A 16,887-nucleotide genomic window follows, 5' to 3' on the forward strand; every position below is an offset into this window, starting at 1 on the left:
AACAAATCTCGCCTCCAGTTTTTAGACAAAGGAGGAACTATCTGGAGCTCTGACCCAACCGCTGTGAAGTGATTACCAGCCAAGGACGCTCAAACGCTGGGTGAGGGACTTTTCTTATCAGGTGCGAGCAGGAAGCATTTGGAGGACGTACCGTATGACATGGGGATGTCCAGATCGCCCTGCCAGGACATCTGTCCCGACTCGTCTATGGAGTGCTGCGCTGTAGAAAGACAACAACAGGCCTCTTGTTTAGAGCTCGTTCTCACTTCAACACTCTGACGATGGCGGTACGACTGCGGCGTTCACACGAGCTGCCTGACAAGCGTGGATGTGTTACTTTGTTATCAGAGGTGTGGAGTCGATCACAGAGAATTTCACAGCCTTTGTCACTTCAAGCCACTTTCTATTGTCATGTTCAACCTCCACTCAGCCCTGTGTGTGTGCGTGTGTGTGTGTGTGTATGCGCGCGTGTGTGTGTGTGTGTGGGGCAGAAGGATGTGACAGCATGAACCGATAGTTCTGTGAGTGAAATGATAAAAGACAGACAGTCAGGGTTTGTTTTACCTTTCAGGTGGCCGCGTCCGAGTGTCACGAAGCCCGACGAGATAAAGTTGTGCAGGTCTTGTCCTCCGCTGCGCAGGGTTTCTTTCCCATAGTGCCCTGGAGAGACAAAACTGGTCAGTGGACTCAGTGTATATGATGTTTTTCTACCTTTATGTCTCACGCACTCACACACACACACACACACACAGTGATGGTGGCGAACCGCCTCATCAGGAGCAAAAAAGGGTTCAGTATTTTGACCTTCGACACTTCCCCCTCAGGGGAATCAGGGCTCAACCAGAGCCAAAGCTCTACATGAGTTGAACATCAACACGACCAAGCAGCCATGAAACCAAATGAAGAAGTGCATCCTCGGCTTGTTTTGAAAGCTAAAGAGACATTAGCAGCTAATGGTGTTGAGATGAATGCCACACAAATGGAGCCCAGTGTCAGCTCAGACTGGGGGTCTTTGTTGCTGTTGCTCTCCCTGCTCGTGTAAGAGCAGGAAGGTTCCAGAACAGAATTATACTTTAATAGCAATTAAACTGATACTGACTGAAATATACAACCTGCGTGTACACAGTCATGAAGTACTACAGAGTATCCCAGCAGTCCACAGTCATGAAGTACTACAGAGTATCCCAGCAGTACACAGTCATGAAGTACTACAGAGTATCCCAGCAGTCCACAGTCATGAAGTACTACAGAGTATCCCAGCAGTACACAGTCATGAAGTACTACAGAGTATCCCAGCAGTACACAGTCATGAAGTACTACAGAGTATCCCAGCAGTCCACAGTCATGAAGTACTACAGAGTATCCCAGCAGTCCACAGTCATGAAGTACTACAGAGTATCTCAGCAGTCCACAGTCATGAAGTACTACAGAGTATCCCAGCAGTCCACAGTCATGAAGTACTACAGAGTATCCCAGCAGTCCACAGTCATGAAGTACTACAGAGTATCCCAGCAGTACACAGTCATGAAGTACTACAGAGTATCCCAGCAGTCCACAGTCATGAAGTACTACAGAGTATCCCAGCAGTACACAGTCATGAAGTACTACAGAGTATCCCAGCAGTACACAGTCATGAAGTACTACAGAGTATCCCAGCAGTCCACAGTCATGAAGTACTACAGAGTATCCCAGCAGTCCACAGTCATGAAGTACTACAGAGTATCCCAGCAGTCCACAGTCATGAAGTACTACAGAGTATCCCAGCAGTCCACAGTCATGAAGTACTACAGAGTATCCCAGCAGTCCACAGTCATGAAGTACTACAGAGTATCCCAGCAGTACACAGTCATGAAGTACTACAGAGTATCCCAGCAGTCCACAGTCATGAAGTACTACAGAGTATCCCAGCAGTACACAGTCATGAAGTACTACAGAGTATCCCAGCAGTCCACAGTCATGAAGTACTACAGAGTATCCCAGCAGTACACAGTCATGAAGTACTACAGAGTATCCCAGCAGTACACAGTCATGAAGTACTACAGAGTATCCCAGCAGTACACAGTCATGAAGTACTACAGAGTATCCCAGCAGTACACAGTCATGAAGTACTACAGAGTATCCCAGCAGTACACAGTCATGAAGTACTACAGAGTATCCCAGCAGTACACAGTCATGAAGTACTACAGAGTATCCCAGCAGTACACAGTCATGAAGTACTACAGAGTATCCCAGCAGTACACAGTCATGAAGTACTACAGAGTATCCCAGCAGTACACAGTCATGAAGTACTACAGAGTATCCCAGCAGTACACAGTCATGAAGTACTACAGAGTATCCCAGCAGTACACAGTCATGAAGTACTACAGAGTATCCCAGCAGTACACAGTCATGAAGTACTACAGAGTATCCCAGCAGTACACAGTCATGAAGTACTACAGAGTATCCCAGCAGTACACAGTCATGAAGTACTACAGAGTATCCCAGCAGTACACAGTCATGAAGTACTACAGAGTATCCCAGCAGTACACAGTCATGAAGTACTACAGAGTATCCCAGCAGTCCACAGTCATGAAGTACTACAGAGTATCCCAGCAGTCCACAGTCATGAAGTACTACAGAGTATCCCAGCAGTACACAGTCATGAAGTACTACAGAGTATCCCAGCAGTACACAGTCATGAGGTACTACAGAGTATCCCAGCAGTCCACAGTCATGAAGTACTACAGAGTATCCCAGCAGTACACAGTCATGAAGTACTACAGAGTATCCCAGCAGTACACAGTCATGAAGTACTACAGAGTATCCCAGCAGCCTCCTCCAGTAAACCCGGGAGAGGAAAACCTAAAGGTCTCATCCTTCAAATGTTCTTGACATTCCAATCAGCTCTGCTCGTCCCTCACTATTATTCCCAGCGAGTGGATAATGTTTGATTGAAAAGAGAAAACGGCTGAGTCAAATTGACGATATCTTTTTTATCGTGTGAATTGCGTGTTTGAGTTGTGTGTAAGGACAGCAGCACCCCTGGTGTTCACGGCACGCAGCAGGTCCTCCCCTGAATGTTGTTGTATAATCAGTAATTCAATTTGTCCCGTATCTCGTCTACCTGTGCTGAAGCAGCGCCGCAATTTAGAGTGCAGCCCCAACACAAAGCAGCAAAACAAGAAGCCTGCGCACAACCCGACGTTACGAAATTGTCTTGTCAATCTCTGGACAAGATGGAATAAAAGAGTGTAGAGAAGGAACAGAGCGTCCACACGGCCTGTTCTCCCTCCCTCCGTCTCTCCTTCTCGCCGTCTACAATAACAAGCGAGCTGTTAAATGCTTCTTCCTCTGAGGAGCCACTTCAAAGTCAATAACATCACTCAGACCTTTGGGCCTCAGGAAGCCCAGATTGAACATCATTTCAAATTATGCGAAGGATTATGAAAAGAAACACCTGGGACCGTTAGGCCTGGTCTTCATCTCGGTGAGGTTTCCTGGTGAAGCCGGAGCTTGTTTCGTTCTATCTGGCCCAGAGGAGGAATGCCAACTTATTATTGATGCCCTCCAACCTGCTCTATTAACCTGGGACCTTGCAAATATTCAGAAAAAATCCAAAGAAACGGATTAACATATCTGAGTCTACGACGGCGTCGGATCTATGGAGATGACGCGGTGGAGAATATCTGCGTGATGTCAGGATGAAATGCTGATGATTCATATCTCGGTGCGCTCCAAGGCCGGCGCGGCTGAGCTCTGGATGCTGACCGGGATGTAAAGTGCTCCCGTGTGGCCTCTCGTTAACCCTGGAAAGGCTCCTCAAAGTTGCTTTACCTGCGGGACACCTCCAGAACACGATCATGCTTCCAGGAAGAGTAACCTGCCATCGAGTTAGCGAGGGAATCATGTATTAAACACATATCATTACCTTCTATTACGATTAATATCACATCCCAATCCTTCAGGACTGGGCTGTGGCTGGAGGTCGGACAAATGCACTCGTTATGTACGAAGGTCCCTCGCTGTTTGAGGACACGTTCGTCCACATACGCTTGGCGTGTCTTCCAGGACGAAACCTCTTCATATCAACAAGAAGAAGCAATACAAGAAAATCACCGATCAGTATTGTTTTTTTAAATACGCGTTTCATGGTTTCACTGAGTTCACGTTGTTTTTCTCTCAAAAAGCTGTAATTTGTTTATCTGGCTCGATTTCATGAATTGGTAAAGATGTTGGTGAATCCAGAATTCAGAAGCTGGCGACTGAAGATGAACAACAGCAGAACAGAGGCATCATCCAGTATTTCGTCCACGTCTTCGTAACCAGCCGTCTGCTCAGTGCTCGCCACAAACAAGCTCACTAAGGCAGTCCGGTGCTCCTGCTGGTCCAGTGACTCCTGACTGCAGTGAGTCCTGACGCGCGTTCCAGGTCTTACAGGGATCGTCTCTGGGACTATTTCGCTGTCAGGTGCAACAATTATCCGAGGCTGTCATAGCTGAGTGGGAGCAGCAAGCAACACCCCACCACCACCACCACACACACACACACACACACACACACACACACACACACACACACACACACACACACACACGCGCGCGCACGCGCGCGCACACTCACGCCCCCCCCCTGCTGCAGAGAGGCTTTTCATGTCCGTGGTTTAGATTACATGTTCAGCTCTGATGTACGGTTGATGACCGTCTCCTCCCCCTGGCAGACGGAGACGTCCAGACTCCTCACCCTCAGAAACGTGACGCTATCATTTCTCTGAAATTTCTCCACAGTTTGGCCTCGAGTCATTTTATAGTTCTGAATGTTTTAAAACCGAAATGAACCCAGTTGAGTGTCCCGCTGAGACGATCTCATTCTCTGGCTGAGAAGTGTGGAAGACATTTGTCACCTATTTTCACAGCATCATAGAAACTTTAGAGCACAAAATGAGAGAGAAGAACATGAGCTCCAGGAAATGGAAAAGTGCTAATGTTCCTCGCGCTAGGACCGTTCTGGAGAGCTGCTGCCCACACCAGAGGACACACTTCATCGGCATCGCATCTCAGCAGAATATCTGGAGTGGAACACTGAGAAATGAGTCCACGTCATCCGGCTGATATTCTGAGTTCAGCCCCAGACATCAGTCGTCGCCACATGCCGTCAGCCTGCTCCTGCACTCCGCTTGTTTGGGAATATTTAAGTTTATTCATGCTTAGACATAAATCTTGAAGAGCAGAGATGAGAGCGACGTTTGATAGAACCTGTTTAATTGTCTTTTAAATATCTGCAAATGTACTTTACCTCCATCACAAAACAGTTTTTAAAAAATTATATCAATTAAGTTAAAAATGTTCAAATGCTCTTGAAGCTGTATTTCTCGAAGCAAACGTAAATAAAACAAATACTCTCTAAGAAGTGAAAGTTACTGCAGCGAAAGAGATTGAGCATGTATGAATATGGAAAGGCGTAAACCGCCTGAGTCACATCTCCTCTGGAGAGCGACTCGGCAGTTTGGACGTCTCCATTCATAAACCTTCACGCCTGCATTGTGACGTCCTGCTTTGTTTGCTGCTGTGACACAGGTTCTCCTGTTCAGACATCTTTTCTGTGGGCGTCGCATGTTATGAACAAAAGAACAGTGCGTGGCTCAGCGAGTCACTCAGAGGAAGTTAGCTGTCGAAAACTTCAGCCTACGCCGACTGTGTTAGGTACGAAGAAGCAGACAGAAACGGGAGAGCAAGTCCCACTGCAGCTCAAACACAAACAAGGGCATTTGAGCCCAATTAAAAGTTTCTGTAGCTTCAGTTGTTTTGAGTATTAAATCCTGATAAATCACCAGTTCTGGTTACAGAGCGATCAGCTGCGTCCCTGCCGGTGATCAGGGCCGCACCGACACACTGGAGCTCTTTAGGGGCAAAAATGAGCTGCTTCATCATTTTCAAGGAGACTAAACTCGCTTCAGTTTTTCTGAAAATCATCAAATGCTCCATTTGAGCCTCTTTGTTGCCCAGTGAATGAAAATACACCCAAAAAACACGAGGCAGGTGCTGCTGATCATCAAGTGGTGACCGTAGTCATGGTCTTTCTTTACAAATCGGCCACACAGTGACGGCTTCAGGGTCCCTAAAGATTTGAGGCCCTCGTTTCTCAAAACAGCTCACAAAATAACGAGGCAGTGGGAGGGACGCTGATTTTTGCCCTCCAAAGTTCATTGTGCTCAAACATTTCTATTCTTCCATGTTCTTACAATGTGGGGGAGGAAGTGTTGAGATATGTAGCATATCTCAGAGTTCATGTCACCATTGGTGGTGTGAAATCATTGCAAGGTCACGCCAGTCACATTATCGTACGCTGCTATAATCAATACACAATAAGGAACCTTCCCCGAGAGCCTCTCTGTAGTCTCGCCCCCTTGAACCTCTCAACACCTGATTGAGATCCACCTGATTTACCTGATAAGAAGCTGACAACGACAGTTACAAAGTTTCCCAGCCTGTAACTCATAGCAACCAGAGAGGAATGATTGATTGGATGATCGGAGACGTGTGGACAAGACGCTCCACTAGGTGGCGGCCTTGCTACACAAGCTAATGAATGAAGCGGGACTTCGTAGGTTAATGATGATGCTTGTCAAGTAGCTGCTAGTTGTGTCTATGCATGTTGCCATCTTTGAAAACCTCATGAATTTGATGTATGTATGCTGTGGTTTATATCTTCAAGTTCATGTCCAAGTCTAACTGCTGGCGTCTAACAGGTTTCATTGTCTGGTGCCGCCCACAGGCACCTGGAGACTTGGCTGCCAGCAGTCAGGGTTTTGTGATTCAAGCTGGTGATGAAGCAGGTGATCCCAGCGCTCGTGCTCAGGTAGCTGTTAAAACTTGTCATTCTACTGCAGAAAGAAGCAGCTCACATCCTGCAAACCACTCCCCTGACATATTCCTTCCACTTTTGGGGGCTGTGGTGGAGAGACGGGTAGAGGCAGGGTGACATGGGTCTGAAACATAACACTGTTGAATCTGGGACACCATACTAGGGCACTTAGCAAACGAGCTGATCCCTGGAGCAGGGATCTGGAGACCGGATAAAAGTAGGAGGAACGGCATTGCAAGACAGAATTATCTGTGGACAAAAAGCTTGCGTCTCCTGCAGAAGATGATAATTTGCCTCTCAATTTTGAGCCAGTGCTGAGTCGGCTTAGGGGACAACAGCCTGAAGGGGCGAGCAGGCCTTGCATTTAATCTGCTGTGCGTTTGCCTCGTATGTTAAGGAAGATTGACAGAAAAGCTTAAGGATCACTGCCCGTCCATCTTGTTCAGCGGCTGTCAATCAAAGGATGTTGCTTCAGATGAAGCTAAGAGGGGTCTACACCATGGAAGTGAGATTTGTCGAGACAAGCTGTAGAGTTCCAGCTTTAGCCATCGTACTTATACCTACGGAGATTAATGCACCATCATATGTATCACATGATCGAGAGCCAGGAGGGAGACGTTTGCAGTCGTTCTCATTTGTCTGTTTTTCTGCTTGAACTTAACCACGGTGACATCACAAGTGTTGCTTGCTCCTCCCCCAGAGAGTCGGACCTCCAGCTCCACCCTTGAGCGTTGATAATGAAGCTTCCCCTAACAGGGGAACTCTCGTCTGCTGCAACTGAATGGAATGGAACTCTCGATAAAGGAGGGTAATTTGGGTATTTTGTGGCACGTGAAGGCGTGTAGTGTAGAACTGCTCGTGTACTTCATCGCTGTCTCAAGCCGCTTGGCTCAAAATGGCCGCCGTTCACTCACGCAAACTCATACTAGGGTGCGTCGGGATGAAGGATCCACCAGATGGATCCCTCATGTCAACCACTGGACATCAAGAAGCCTTCAAAACACTGATGACTCGAGAGCGGCGTGTTTTTCATTCGCTCGCAAGCTAACGTTTTTGATCACTGCTCATAAATGTCATGATGTGAGTAGATTGCGTTCGATGAGATGAAACATTTGGAAACTCAAATGCCCCAAACTTTTATTTGGAAGTTAAAAACATTGAACTGCGAATTAGTCTCCTGATTGTGGCTCGTGTCACATGACCGGCTCTGCAGCTCCAGGAGGCGGAGCTTAAGTGTTGCATTCTGCAGTGAGCAGCCTCTCGATGTATTGCATTTCCCACTGAGAGGGAAACAACGTTTGGCATTCAGCTCAAGTAGGTTTATGAAGGTGTTCCACCTGCATGTTCCTTCCTGGCCTGCATGAGACGGTGAACACGCCAGCAAGGACGCGGAACCTCTGAAGACGAGCGTCTGTGAGCGAGGTTGAGGAGGCGTGTTGATGGCTGATGTTGCCGGATGCTCGTAGGGTTTTTGCATCATAAGTTCACATCTTTGTGTTAAGAGCATACAAAGGAGAGGATGTTGTGAAGTCAGAGCGCCGCAGGGCAGCGTCACCTACCGTGGTTCGATGGCTTGCTGTGAACGGGGGTGTAATGATTCTTGGAGGTTCTGACCGGCGTCTCGTCTTTGGGCGACCCATCGATCGCTGCGATGTTTTCATGCTCATACTGAGAAATTGGAACTGGTCCTTGTTGCCTCAGAATGTCTGCCAGGGCTCTGAAAGGAAATCACACAAATGTTTCTTTATTTCTGGTCCACTCCCTGAAAGGTCTTCCTAATTTATTTAGCCGCAGCTTCAATTTGAATCATAGAGGTCTGCGGCGAGACAGAGAGGAAATCCTAATTACATTCAGAGCCACAGGGGAGTTAGATTTTCAATGGCAGGGTGCACAAGGTGCAGAGGAGCCGTGTTATTTGTGCTGGACTGCAGCTCAAAGCTCATTTATTAAGAGTTAAGCCAGTCTCTGTCCTTTGAAGCCACAAGATAAAAGCGATATTTCACCAATACCAATTCCAGCTTTGGGCCTGGTGTCGGCGTGTGAGATGAAGTGCTGCCGGTGCTGTGTTTTCTTGAAGGAAATGAAAGGGCAGTTAAACTGTGTCAATGTCGACCTAAAGCAGCCATGCCGTCCACTTTTCCATAACTCTGTGACTTTGGGAGATACACGGTGTATTAATAGCATTTCCCTTCCAGGATGGGCACACTTATTTAAGCTGGAGCTTTTCTGCACACAGAGGCGACCTGGTTTTGTATTGTCCCAGTTGGCTGCCACGTCGGGTGCAGCAGCAGCTCCACGAGTGTACAGGAGCTGATCTGACTTCTAACGTGTGTTTCATGCTAAAGTCACTTGCAGGATTGTTGTCTTGTTTCGTGGAAACTGCAGAACTTTTGTTGTGGATTGTTTGATGCGTCAGAGCCGGAGTCTGAGGCACTGAAGAGTTTAAGAGTTCAGAATCTCATGATTGCTGTGTGGCAGTAAAGAACCTGATCCCTGGTTCCACGAGTCCAGGTGGGGGGAGGTTGACCAGAGACGGTTTCCACTACACGGACCTTTACTCTGCCCAAGCGTCGTAGAACTTTCTTTTCTAACATCTGATGCTACGTACTTGAAGAAGTCGTCGTCGTCGGTGAAAAATGATAAACTACAGTTTTCTGATCTCCTAAGCACAAACCGCCGCTCACGCTGTTGCTTTGTTGGTTTAATGAGTCCAACACGAAGGGGTCCTAATTACAGGTGGGACAAAAATATCCATATTGGACAAATAAAATATGAATATTTTTATGACAACAGCTGCTGTTTCAAGCTGGGTGCCCTCCTCATTGTCACGTGCTCACGAGGCTGGAAACTCAAACTCTGCTCGTTGTTGGATGTTGTTTGTCAAATTTCTTGATGGCACCACAACACGCATCCCGGCTTCCTGCTGTAGACGCTTATTTCCTCTTCAGTCACACAGATTTTTGCCTCATTCGATTCTCCCAACTGTAGAATATTTTGTGTCATAGTCGTTCTGCGTGTGCCCTGCTGAGAAGGAGGTTGTTTCAGTGGATCCCGAATGAAGACATGAGGCAGCTCTCTGAGGGACGTGGACGTCCCCCAGCTCCTCTGAGACTTCAGAGATGACGAGTGTCTCCCATCCTCGTGTTTCTCTGGGTAGGATTTGTTTATTGTCACCGGCCATCCGGCACGTTCAGCTGGTGTAATGACGTCGACCTCCCAAGCTGGCAGCAGGCATTCACGTTGACAGCCGTGACCAAAACGAAGGAGTGGAACATGGGATTAGCTTTATATTTGGCCGCGGTCTCGGCCCAAAAAAGTGGAGCTTCTCTGTTAATTTCCGGTGCTTCTCTGAAGTGATTTAGACTCCAGCCTCTGTGACTGAGGGAGGACTGTGAGCTGAATACTGAGCTGCTGGCAGACCTTTGCTGTTTGGTCTGTGACCTTCACTGAAACACAAGAAATGCAGAGCGAGAGCTAAAGCCAGTGGGTTGAAGCGGCCGTATTGATCTCATTCTGCACAGCAAACTGAGATGCCGTTTATGCCGGCCGGCTGGTGTGAATGATGCTTTGTTCTCTGGTTGCAGAACCCAGAGTTAAAAGGCAAAACAATTTGGAAAATAACAGCAGCAACTGAAAGTTCAGGGAAATGTACGACTGGAGTTTGTAACAGATTCCAACTGGTGAACTGGTACCAGTCAGCACGTCGCCCAGTGTTCGTCTCAGTCACAGAGAAACGTCTGATGACAGCACGAGGACACCGCGTAGCGCCGGGTCGACTTTGTTCCCTTCGCCCGCTGGATCTATCAAGTCAGTGCCGAGCCTTTTGTTGAAGTGCTCCACTCTCACATTGTCACTGAGCAGAATCAATGCTGAGTCTCAGCAGCAGCACCTTCTGTGACATCACAGCTCTGATGCAACAGGCTCCGCCCCCAAAGTGACACAGCAGGTGAATATTTAAAGTGATTACTTTACACTTGTGTCGTCTACAAATATGCGCAGTAACAACGACCTCTAAACTCTGCACGACACGGCTGCGAAACACCATCACCATGGAAACATTGTCAGTAGAAAGTAGAGAGAGAAGGTAGAGAGAGGAAATCCAGTCAGGATCCCTTTGGTCACGTGACACGACGAACACGTTTATTTTATAATTGTTGACGTTGTGCGTTTACATGCACAGTCCAGCTTACAGCTGTAGCTTGATTTGGTCGTCCACCATCCAAGAATGGACCAGGTTCTGGACAGGTTCAGGGACAGAACTCACGCAGCAGCGAAACTGTTGCTGTGTCCCAAATCGCATACTTCCATAACGAGTACTTCAAATTTTCAACCTGAGTATACTCATCATACTGTGTACTCAATCCCGCAGCGTGCGAGTTTGGAGGGTGCAGTACTGGCCCAAATCGTATACCGCCGCACGGCGCACTCACCGGAAATGATGACGCCATGTCTTCTTCATCTACGCCGATTTGTGACTGGCTAGCACCGCATCAGCATCAGCATCAGCATCAGCATCAGCATCAGCATCAGCATCAGCATCAGCTAATTACCGCCACCTTTCGCCTGTGCTTGTTTGTCAATTACTGAAGCAGTAAAACAGTAAAATGAACGGTCATCATGCGCTGTTATGCCGCAATTGGCGCCGACAACGCGATGTCCTCCTTCTATTGGCTGAAGGTCAACGGTGTGTGGAGTTTATCTGTGGGATCTCGTCAGTAAAACATGTTGGTGACAAGTCGTTTTAGTTTTCAAACCCGTGTCCACACAGAATTTCAAACTTGTCCTCATTATTTAATGTAAAGATGACTCTGTACAAATCGGTGTGGACCGACTCTCACCACAGCTGCCCACCACCATTTTTATCGATGAAACGAGTGCAGCGAGTGTCCACCGTCACATACTTTATCTTGACCGATTTAAGTACAGCATCCGGGTACTTTTACATGCTCAATTTTGGCGTACTGTCACTACTTTGTTCCATTTTGAGTTGAGTACACTCAGAATTCTAAGAGTTCTAATTCGAAGTATGGAAGGATGGGATTTGGGACACTCAACACCATGAGTTTTTTTGGGCTGAAGTTCTGAATTGTGGTTCTCCGTCCGCTGGGTGCTGTTGAACCGGAAACTGCAGTCCTAAGTGTTTTATTGTTGTCTTGTTGTCTTCTGTGACCACAGAGGCATGACGTCCTACTCTGCACCTGACTGTGCTGTGTGTGACTGGCGTGTTTGCGTGCTCTCATCACGTGTGTGTTGTCCCACAACATATTTAGTGAACCGTCTGTGTTACAGGAGCTGAAACTCTCCTGCCGTTGCGCTCCATGGTCACTGAGGCGTTCAAGTACAAACGAATAAATGAGTGTTGAAAAGAGGTCAAGTTTGACTAAATGATTCCGCCCACTGGTGAGAGGACAAAACTCTCAGCTCAGTCACTTGAGTCACCTGCAGTTATTCGTGTTGGACCGAGCCAAGGGGGGGTGGGGCGGTGAAGCATAGTTCCGCCTCGGCCATCCGACGCTGGTGCCTGCTGCTCCTGAACGTCACGATGGCTCACGTCTGAAGTCCCACTGACGACACTTATTGAGACATTTATTGATTAAACGGGCTTCTTACTTCAGCCCTGACGCACGGCAGAAGACGGAAAAAAAGTAGTACGAGCAACATTCACTCTGACCTAGGTGGCGCTGATGGACGGTGGTCATTTGATGCTTGTTCAGGCAGAGTCAGCAATCAGAACCGGAGATGTCTGCTAACTGGGCCTCTGCGCCTGCTTGTCCCAGGAGGCGTCAGAACCTGAACACCGACCCAACCCAGACCTTCTGGATCTTTTGGACTCAACCAGGACCAGAGTGTTTCATGGTGTGAGGCTGTCAAATACGCAGCAGGATAAGACGAAGAGAAAAAAAAAAACCTCCAATAATGGAGGCCGTGAACAGAACCAGAGTCAGCAAGCGACTCTGCCTCGGCCCAGGGGCATCGTCATGGTTACGCACCTTTAAGACACAAAGCAGGTGAACAAAATCTCCCTGTTAGAGTGCAAAATCTCCTATCTGCTTCTCTCTGTTTTATGAAACAAAAGAACACCACGACCCTGGTCATGACCGTCGGGGTGAAGCCGCAGCTTCCACGATGCTGTAGAAACGTGTTCAGCGTTGCTTCATCCTCTCAGCCTCAAACGGCTCCGGGGGCTGTTTTTATGTTGCTTTAACGCTCATTGAACAATTCAGAGAGCGGGCCTGGGCCGGCGCCTGGAGGATTGGAAACCTTGTCGTTGTGGACGAGATCGCGTTCAGCCTGATGAACGTGATCAGCGTTCATGGCATTTACTCTCTCCTTCTGGGCTTGGACGGACATAATATAGCGCCACGTCTTCCTCTGAGTCGCTGCACAACACAGTCATGACATTTTTTGACAGCGCGGCTCAGGGGAGGAGAGTAATGACATGTAGCAAAGGTCACCAGCCGGTTTGAACTCAGGATATTGATGTGGTAAGTCATGTGTGAGTCACCGGGACGGCAGCTGGATCGCTCTGAGAATATTGGTGACATCTTCTCAGCAATAAACTCTCATGTTTGGTTTACACTCGAGTCTCAGGCAGCAGATGAAGTGTCTCCCAGACTGAGGACTCTTTTCACTGCATGAGGACCAGCGGATGCAGAGGAAGTGAATCACCAACTATGGGATCATCTCTCCTTCTTCCCTCCACTCTGAAATGTCAGGACTTCTTCTCCTGTGAAGAGTTTTAGCCCCGGACTCATTGATTCTAAAGCACAACACTGACACAAACTAATTTTCCACATTTTCTACACATTTGATGCGAAAAAGATTATTTTTGAGATCAACATAAGCAGCAGCTGCAGCCAAACTGCTCACATCACAGGAAGTCTCACCTGTGCACGTTCATCTCCTGGGGGGGTTTGGTGGCTTTGTCATAAGCAACTTTAGCAGAAATCCCAATCGCGATGATGAGCGCTATGACCCCGCACGTGATGTAGACCGTGGTGTTGGTCTGGTCCAGCTCCGGGTCGTACGTGTCACCCGTCGGTGCCGGGGAGGGGGGCTGCGTCTTGATCCAGTCCGGCGTGTTGTAGTTGGTGCAGGTCTTCTGCTCCAGCCGCTTCCCGCGGTCCGCGCAGCAGAAGCGGAGGAAGCAGCTGCCGCAGCAGAAGCGGTGGTCCGTGTTGTTGCAGGCGAACTCTTTGTCGTACTGGCCGCTCACGTCGTAGTAGCCCAGGCAGGTGTCGTGCTGGACCACCGAGGGAGCCTGGAGCTGCGTGATCCTCCCGGGCGCGGCCGCCGGCACCGCGGTGGTGCTGCCGTTGACCCCCTTCACCTTCGGCCTCCCCCGCGGAGGCGCTTTGCTCTTCTTGCTGGCGGTGCTCGCGGCGCTCAGGACGCTCAGCGGGTCCAAGTAGATGAGGAGCAGCAGGAGGTGCGTCACCCCCATCATCTCTGGGTCTCTGTGTCCTCTCACCGAGCGGAGCCTCCTGCGGGGGTCTTCATGGCAGATGCTCCTGTTGCTGCTGTCGCGCGCGGGCTTCTCCTGCTCTCCGCATGTCCCGGTCCGAGGGTTGGGTTCTGGCCGCAGGAGTGGCGAGGAGCTCCTCCGTCCTCCGAGGAATCTGAGAGTGAGGGAGGAGAGCAGAGGCGTTTAGTCAGCTGAGTTCCGAGAGGAGCAGGCTGAGAGGAGCAGGCTCTCTGCTTCCAGCACCGCGGACAGCGCCCGCTGGCCCCGCGCCCCGCGCCCCGCTCCTCTGCTCCAGGGAAGTTAAACGAACCCCAAAAACCGAGGTTGGACGAGTTGACTAGAAAAGAGACCTGAATTAAAACGATCGGCGCCTCCTTTTACTCCTCAAACTTTGTCTGGTGGAACTTCTGGAGGGAAAACTGCTGCTTCTCCTCTGATGAGAAAATGAAAGAGCAGATGAGGAGGACTTACCGGGCGAAAGGGGGCCGGTGACGGGCTCGTGTCAGCCGCTGCTACTGAATCAGAGTCGAGAAGACAAGAAGCGAGACCTCGCTCTCTCTCTCGCTCTCTCTCTCCCCCCCCCCTCTCCCGCCCTTCACCTACGTCACCGACCCAGGTACCTGAGTTAATTATGAATCGGCATCTCGCTCCTGACGCCTGGAGGCTTCACTCGATAACCGGCGGAGGAGGGAGAGACTCCGTTCGATTCACGCGTCAGTGCGCGAGCTGGCTGCGGTTACGCACGAGTCTCCAATCACGTCGGCTGTTGTACTGTGTGTGAATGTGTGTGTGTGTGTGTGTGTGTTGTAGAATTGTAACTGTAAGAGTGTGTGTGTTGTAGAGGTGTAACTGTAAGTGTGTGTGTGTGTGGGGGGGGGGGGGGGTTGGATGCTACAGAAACAGGGAAGAACGAAGTAGACATAAAACTTCCTCTCAAAGTAAAAGCAGTCCTGGTCCAAAGCTCTCCAGGGCTCATTCAGGTTTTCAGACATGCGGTTGAACTTCAGTCTAAAAACAGGCTACAAAAACAACACAAATTTAGTTCCTCTCATTTTCCCAGCAGGTTGAAGAGGTGGTTGGAGGTTGGCGAAGATGCGGAGGTCATGGCTGTTTGAACTTATTCATCACCTTCATCTCTTGATTCTGGCTTTGACCAGCGAGAACAAATCAAATTATGGTTCAATTCCTAGAAATTTGATCATCCAAGGATCTTAGAAGTTTCTACTGTAATCCCAGATATGCTCCTGAGCCGGTGTTTGGAGGCTCAGGATCAACGTCCTCCGCTCTGACATCAGCTGACGTCACTATATGTCACGGAGGATGTTGATCCTGAGCTGAGGTCTCTGACGTTGACGTTCTAGTCTCCAGGACCTGCATGTTCTCATCATCATAATTAAAAATGTGTCGGTAGTTGTTCCTGTTTGCTGCTGTCGTCTGACTGATGTTCCTTCTACAAACATGAATGTGTCCGTGTTGTGAGTCCACTCTCAAACTGGAGTTTTTGTACTTTTCAGAGTGATGGTGAAGTCAGCGGATGCCCCCCCCCCCCACTGTTTTAAAACCACATTCACGTCATTTATGATCAGTCAATCGAACAGCTCCATGATGCAACAACGCTTCCCACAATCCATTCTAATGGAGGCTGAATGGCGTTTTAATCTCAGGGAATCTGGTTGTACCAGATGGTGAAAATGACCACGTTAGAACTTGAGACAGGTTGTTTCCCAGCGAGGGGACGCACCGCCTGCCATTCCTGAACGCCACCGCCCTCATTCACTCCGTTCGTCTTCAGCACTCAGGTTTGTTTCTGAAATATTCACAGGAAAACTGTAGTATTATGTGGTACTGAGCTGGAGTCCTTAGGTCACGTGACATGGACTCTTGCAAACTGAGTCATGCGTCTGCTGTGTTGTTGAATGTTGGGTCACTAAGTGTCGGATTTTCGTGATTTTATTTTTAAGATGTGTGAATCGATGGTTGGTGGTGTTTTCTCTTTGCGTTGGTCCCCTAAATGGTGGCGCCTTCGTGGTTGTGTGTGTTTGCAGCTCGTTTGGTTAAAGCTGCGCGTGTTGTGAAATTGTTGAAGTTGTTTTCTAATTTGTTGGTGTTTTTGGTGTTTCCTCTGTCCTCTTAAACCGCGGCAGGTTTGGCCCCCTCAGCTTCTGAAGTCACGACTTCTGGAGTTGTCCAGATTCCCGACCGCTGCACCGCCTCACGTCTCGCGTGTGTTCGACGTGTGTCTTTGTCTGTAAGAGTCACTGAATGGCGGCGTGTCGGCCTGTAACCGCTGGGTTCATTAGAGTCACTTTATCCTGCGAGGTTAATCACACGTCCCAGAGAGAAGAAGAAGTGGAGCTAATTGCTCGACGATGTTGGCAGCAGTCATGTGAGCGGCCGGTGCAGGACTTCAGAAGAAAGCGTGATCAACTCCATGGCGCCCCTGACAGAACCCAGCACATAATATGACAAGCAGACGAGGAAAAGGGCAGCGAGCTTTTGATGAATGTCTTTCCACGCTGGATGCTCTGGAAGATAGCATTTGCAAATTGGCCCTGGGTTCCTCTGTCACGTCACATCAGACG

General features: G+C 48.8%; 1 protein-coding gene across 2 annotated transcripts in view; it reads right to left on the minus strand.

Annotated features, from left to right (window-relative positions):
* Nucleotides 1-14,824, minus strand: part of shisa6a (shisa family member 6a) — a 66,956-nt gene extending 52,132 nt beyond the window's left edge. For both annotated transcript variants that reach the window (XM_086185144.1, XM_086185143.1), the window contains exons 1-5: nucleotides 14,777-14,824; nucleotides 13,728-14,459; nucleotides 8,400-8,557; nucleotides 565-660; nucleotides 152-220 (exon numbers count right to left, since the gene is read on the minus strand). In XM_086185144.1, coding sequence (XP_086041270.1) covers nucleotides 152-220; nucleotides 565-660; nucleotides 8,400-8,557; nucleotides 13,728-14,287 — 883 coding nt within the window. In that variant the 5' untranslated portion in view covers nucleotides 14,288-14,459; nucleotides 14,777-14,824. The remainder of the gene's footprint in view (nucleotides 1-151; nucleotides 221-564; nucleotides 661-8,399; nucleotides 8,558-13,727; nucleotides 14,460-14,776) is intronic.
* Nucleotides 14,825-16,887: the final 2,063 nt, after the last annotated feature.

The sequence above is a fragment of the Aulostomus chinensis genome, chromosome 18 (assembly GCF_037954235.1).
Source record: "Aulostomus chinensis isolate RoL2024-O1b breed Wild chromosome 18, RoL_Achi_v1.0, whole genome shotgun sequence".
Lineage (NCBI taxonomy): Eukaryota > Metazoa > Chordata > Actinopteri > Syngnathiformes > Aulostomidae > Aulostomus > Aulostomus chinensis.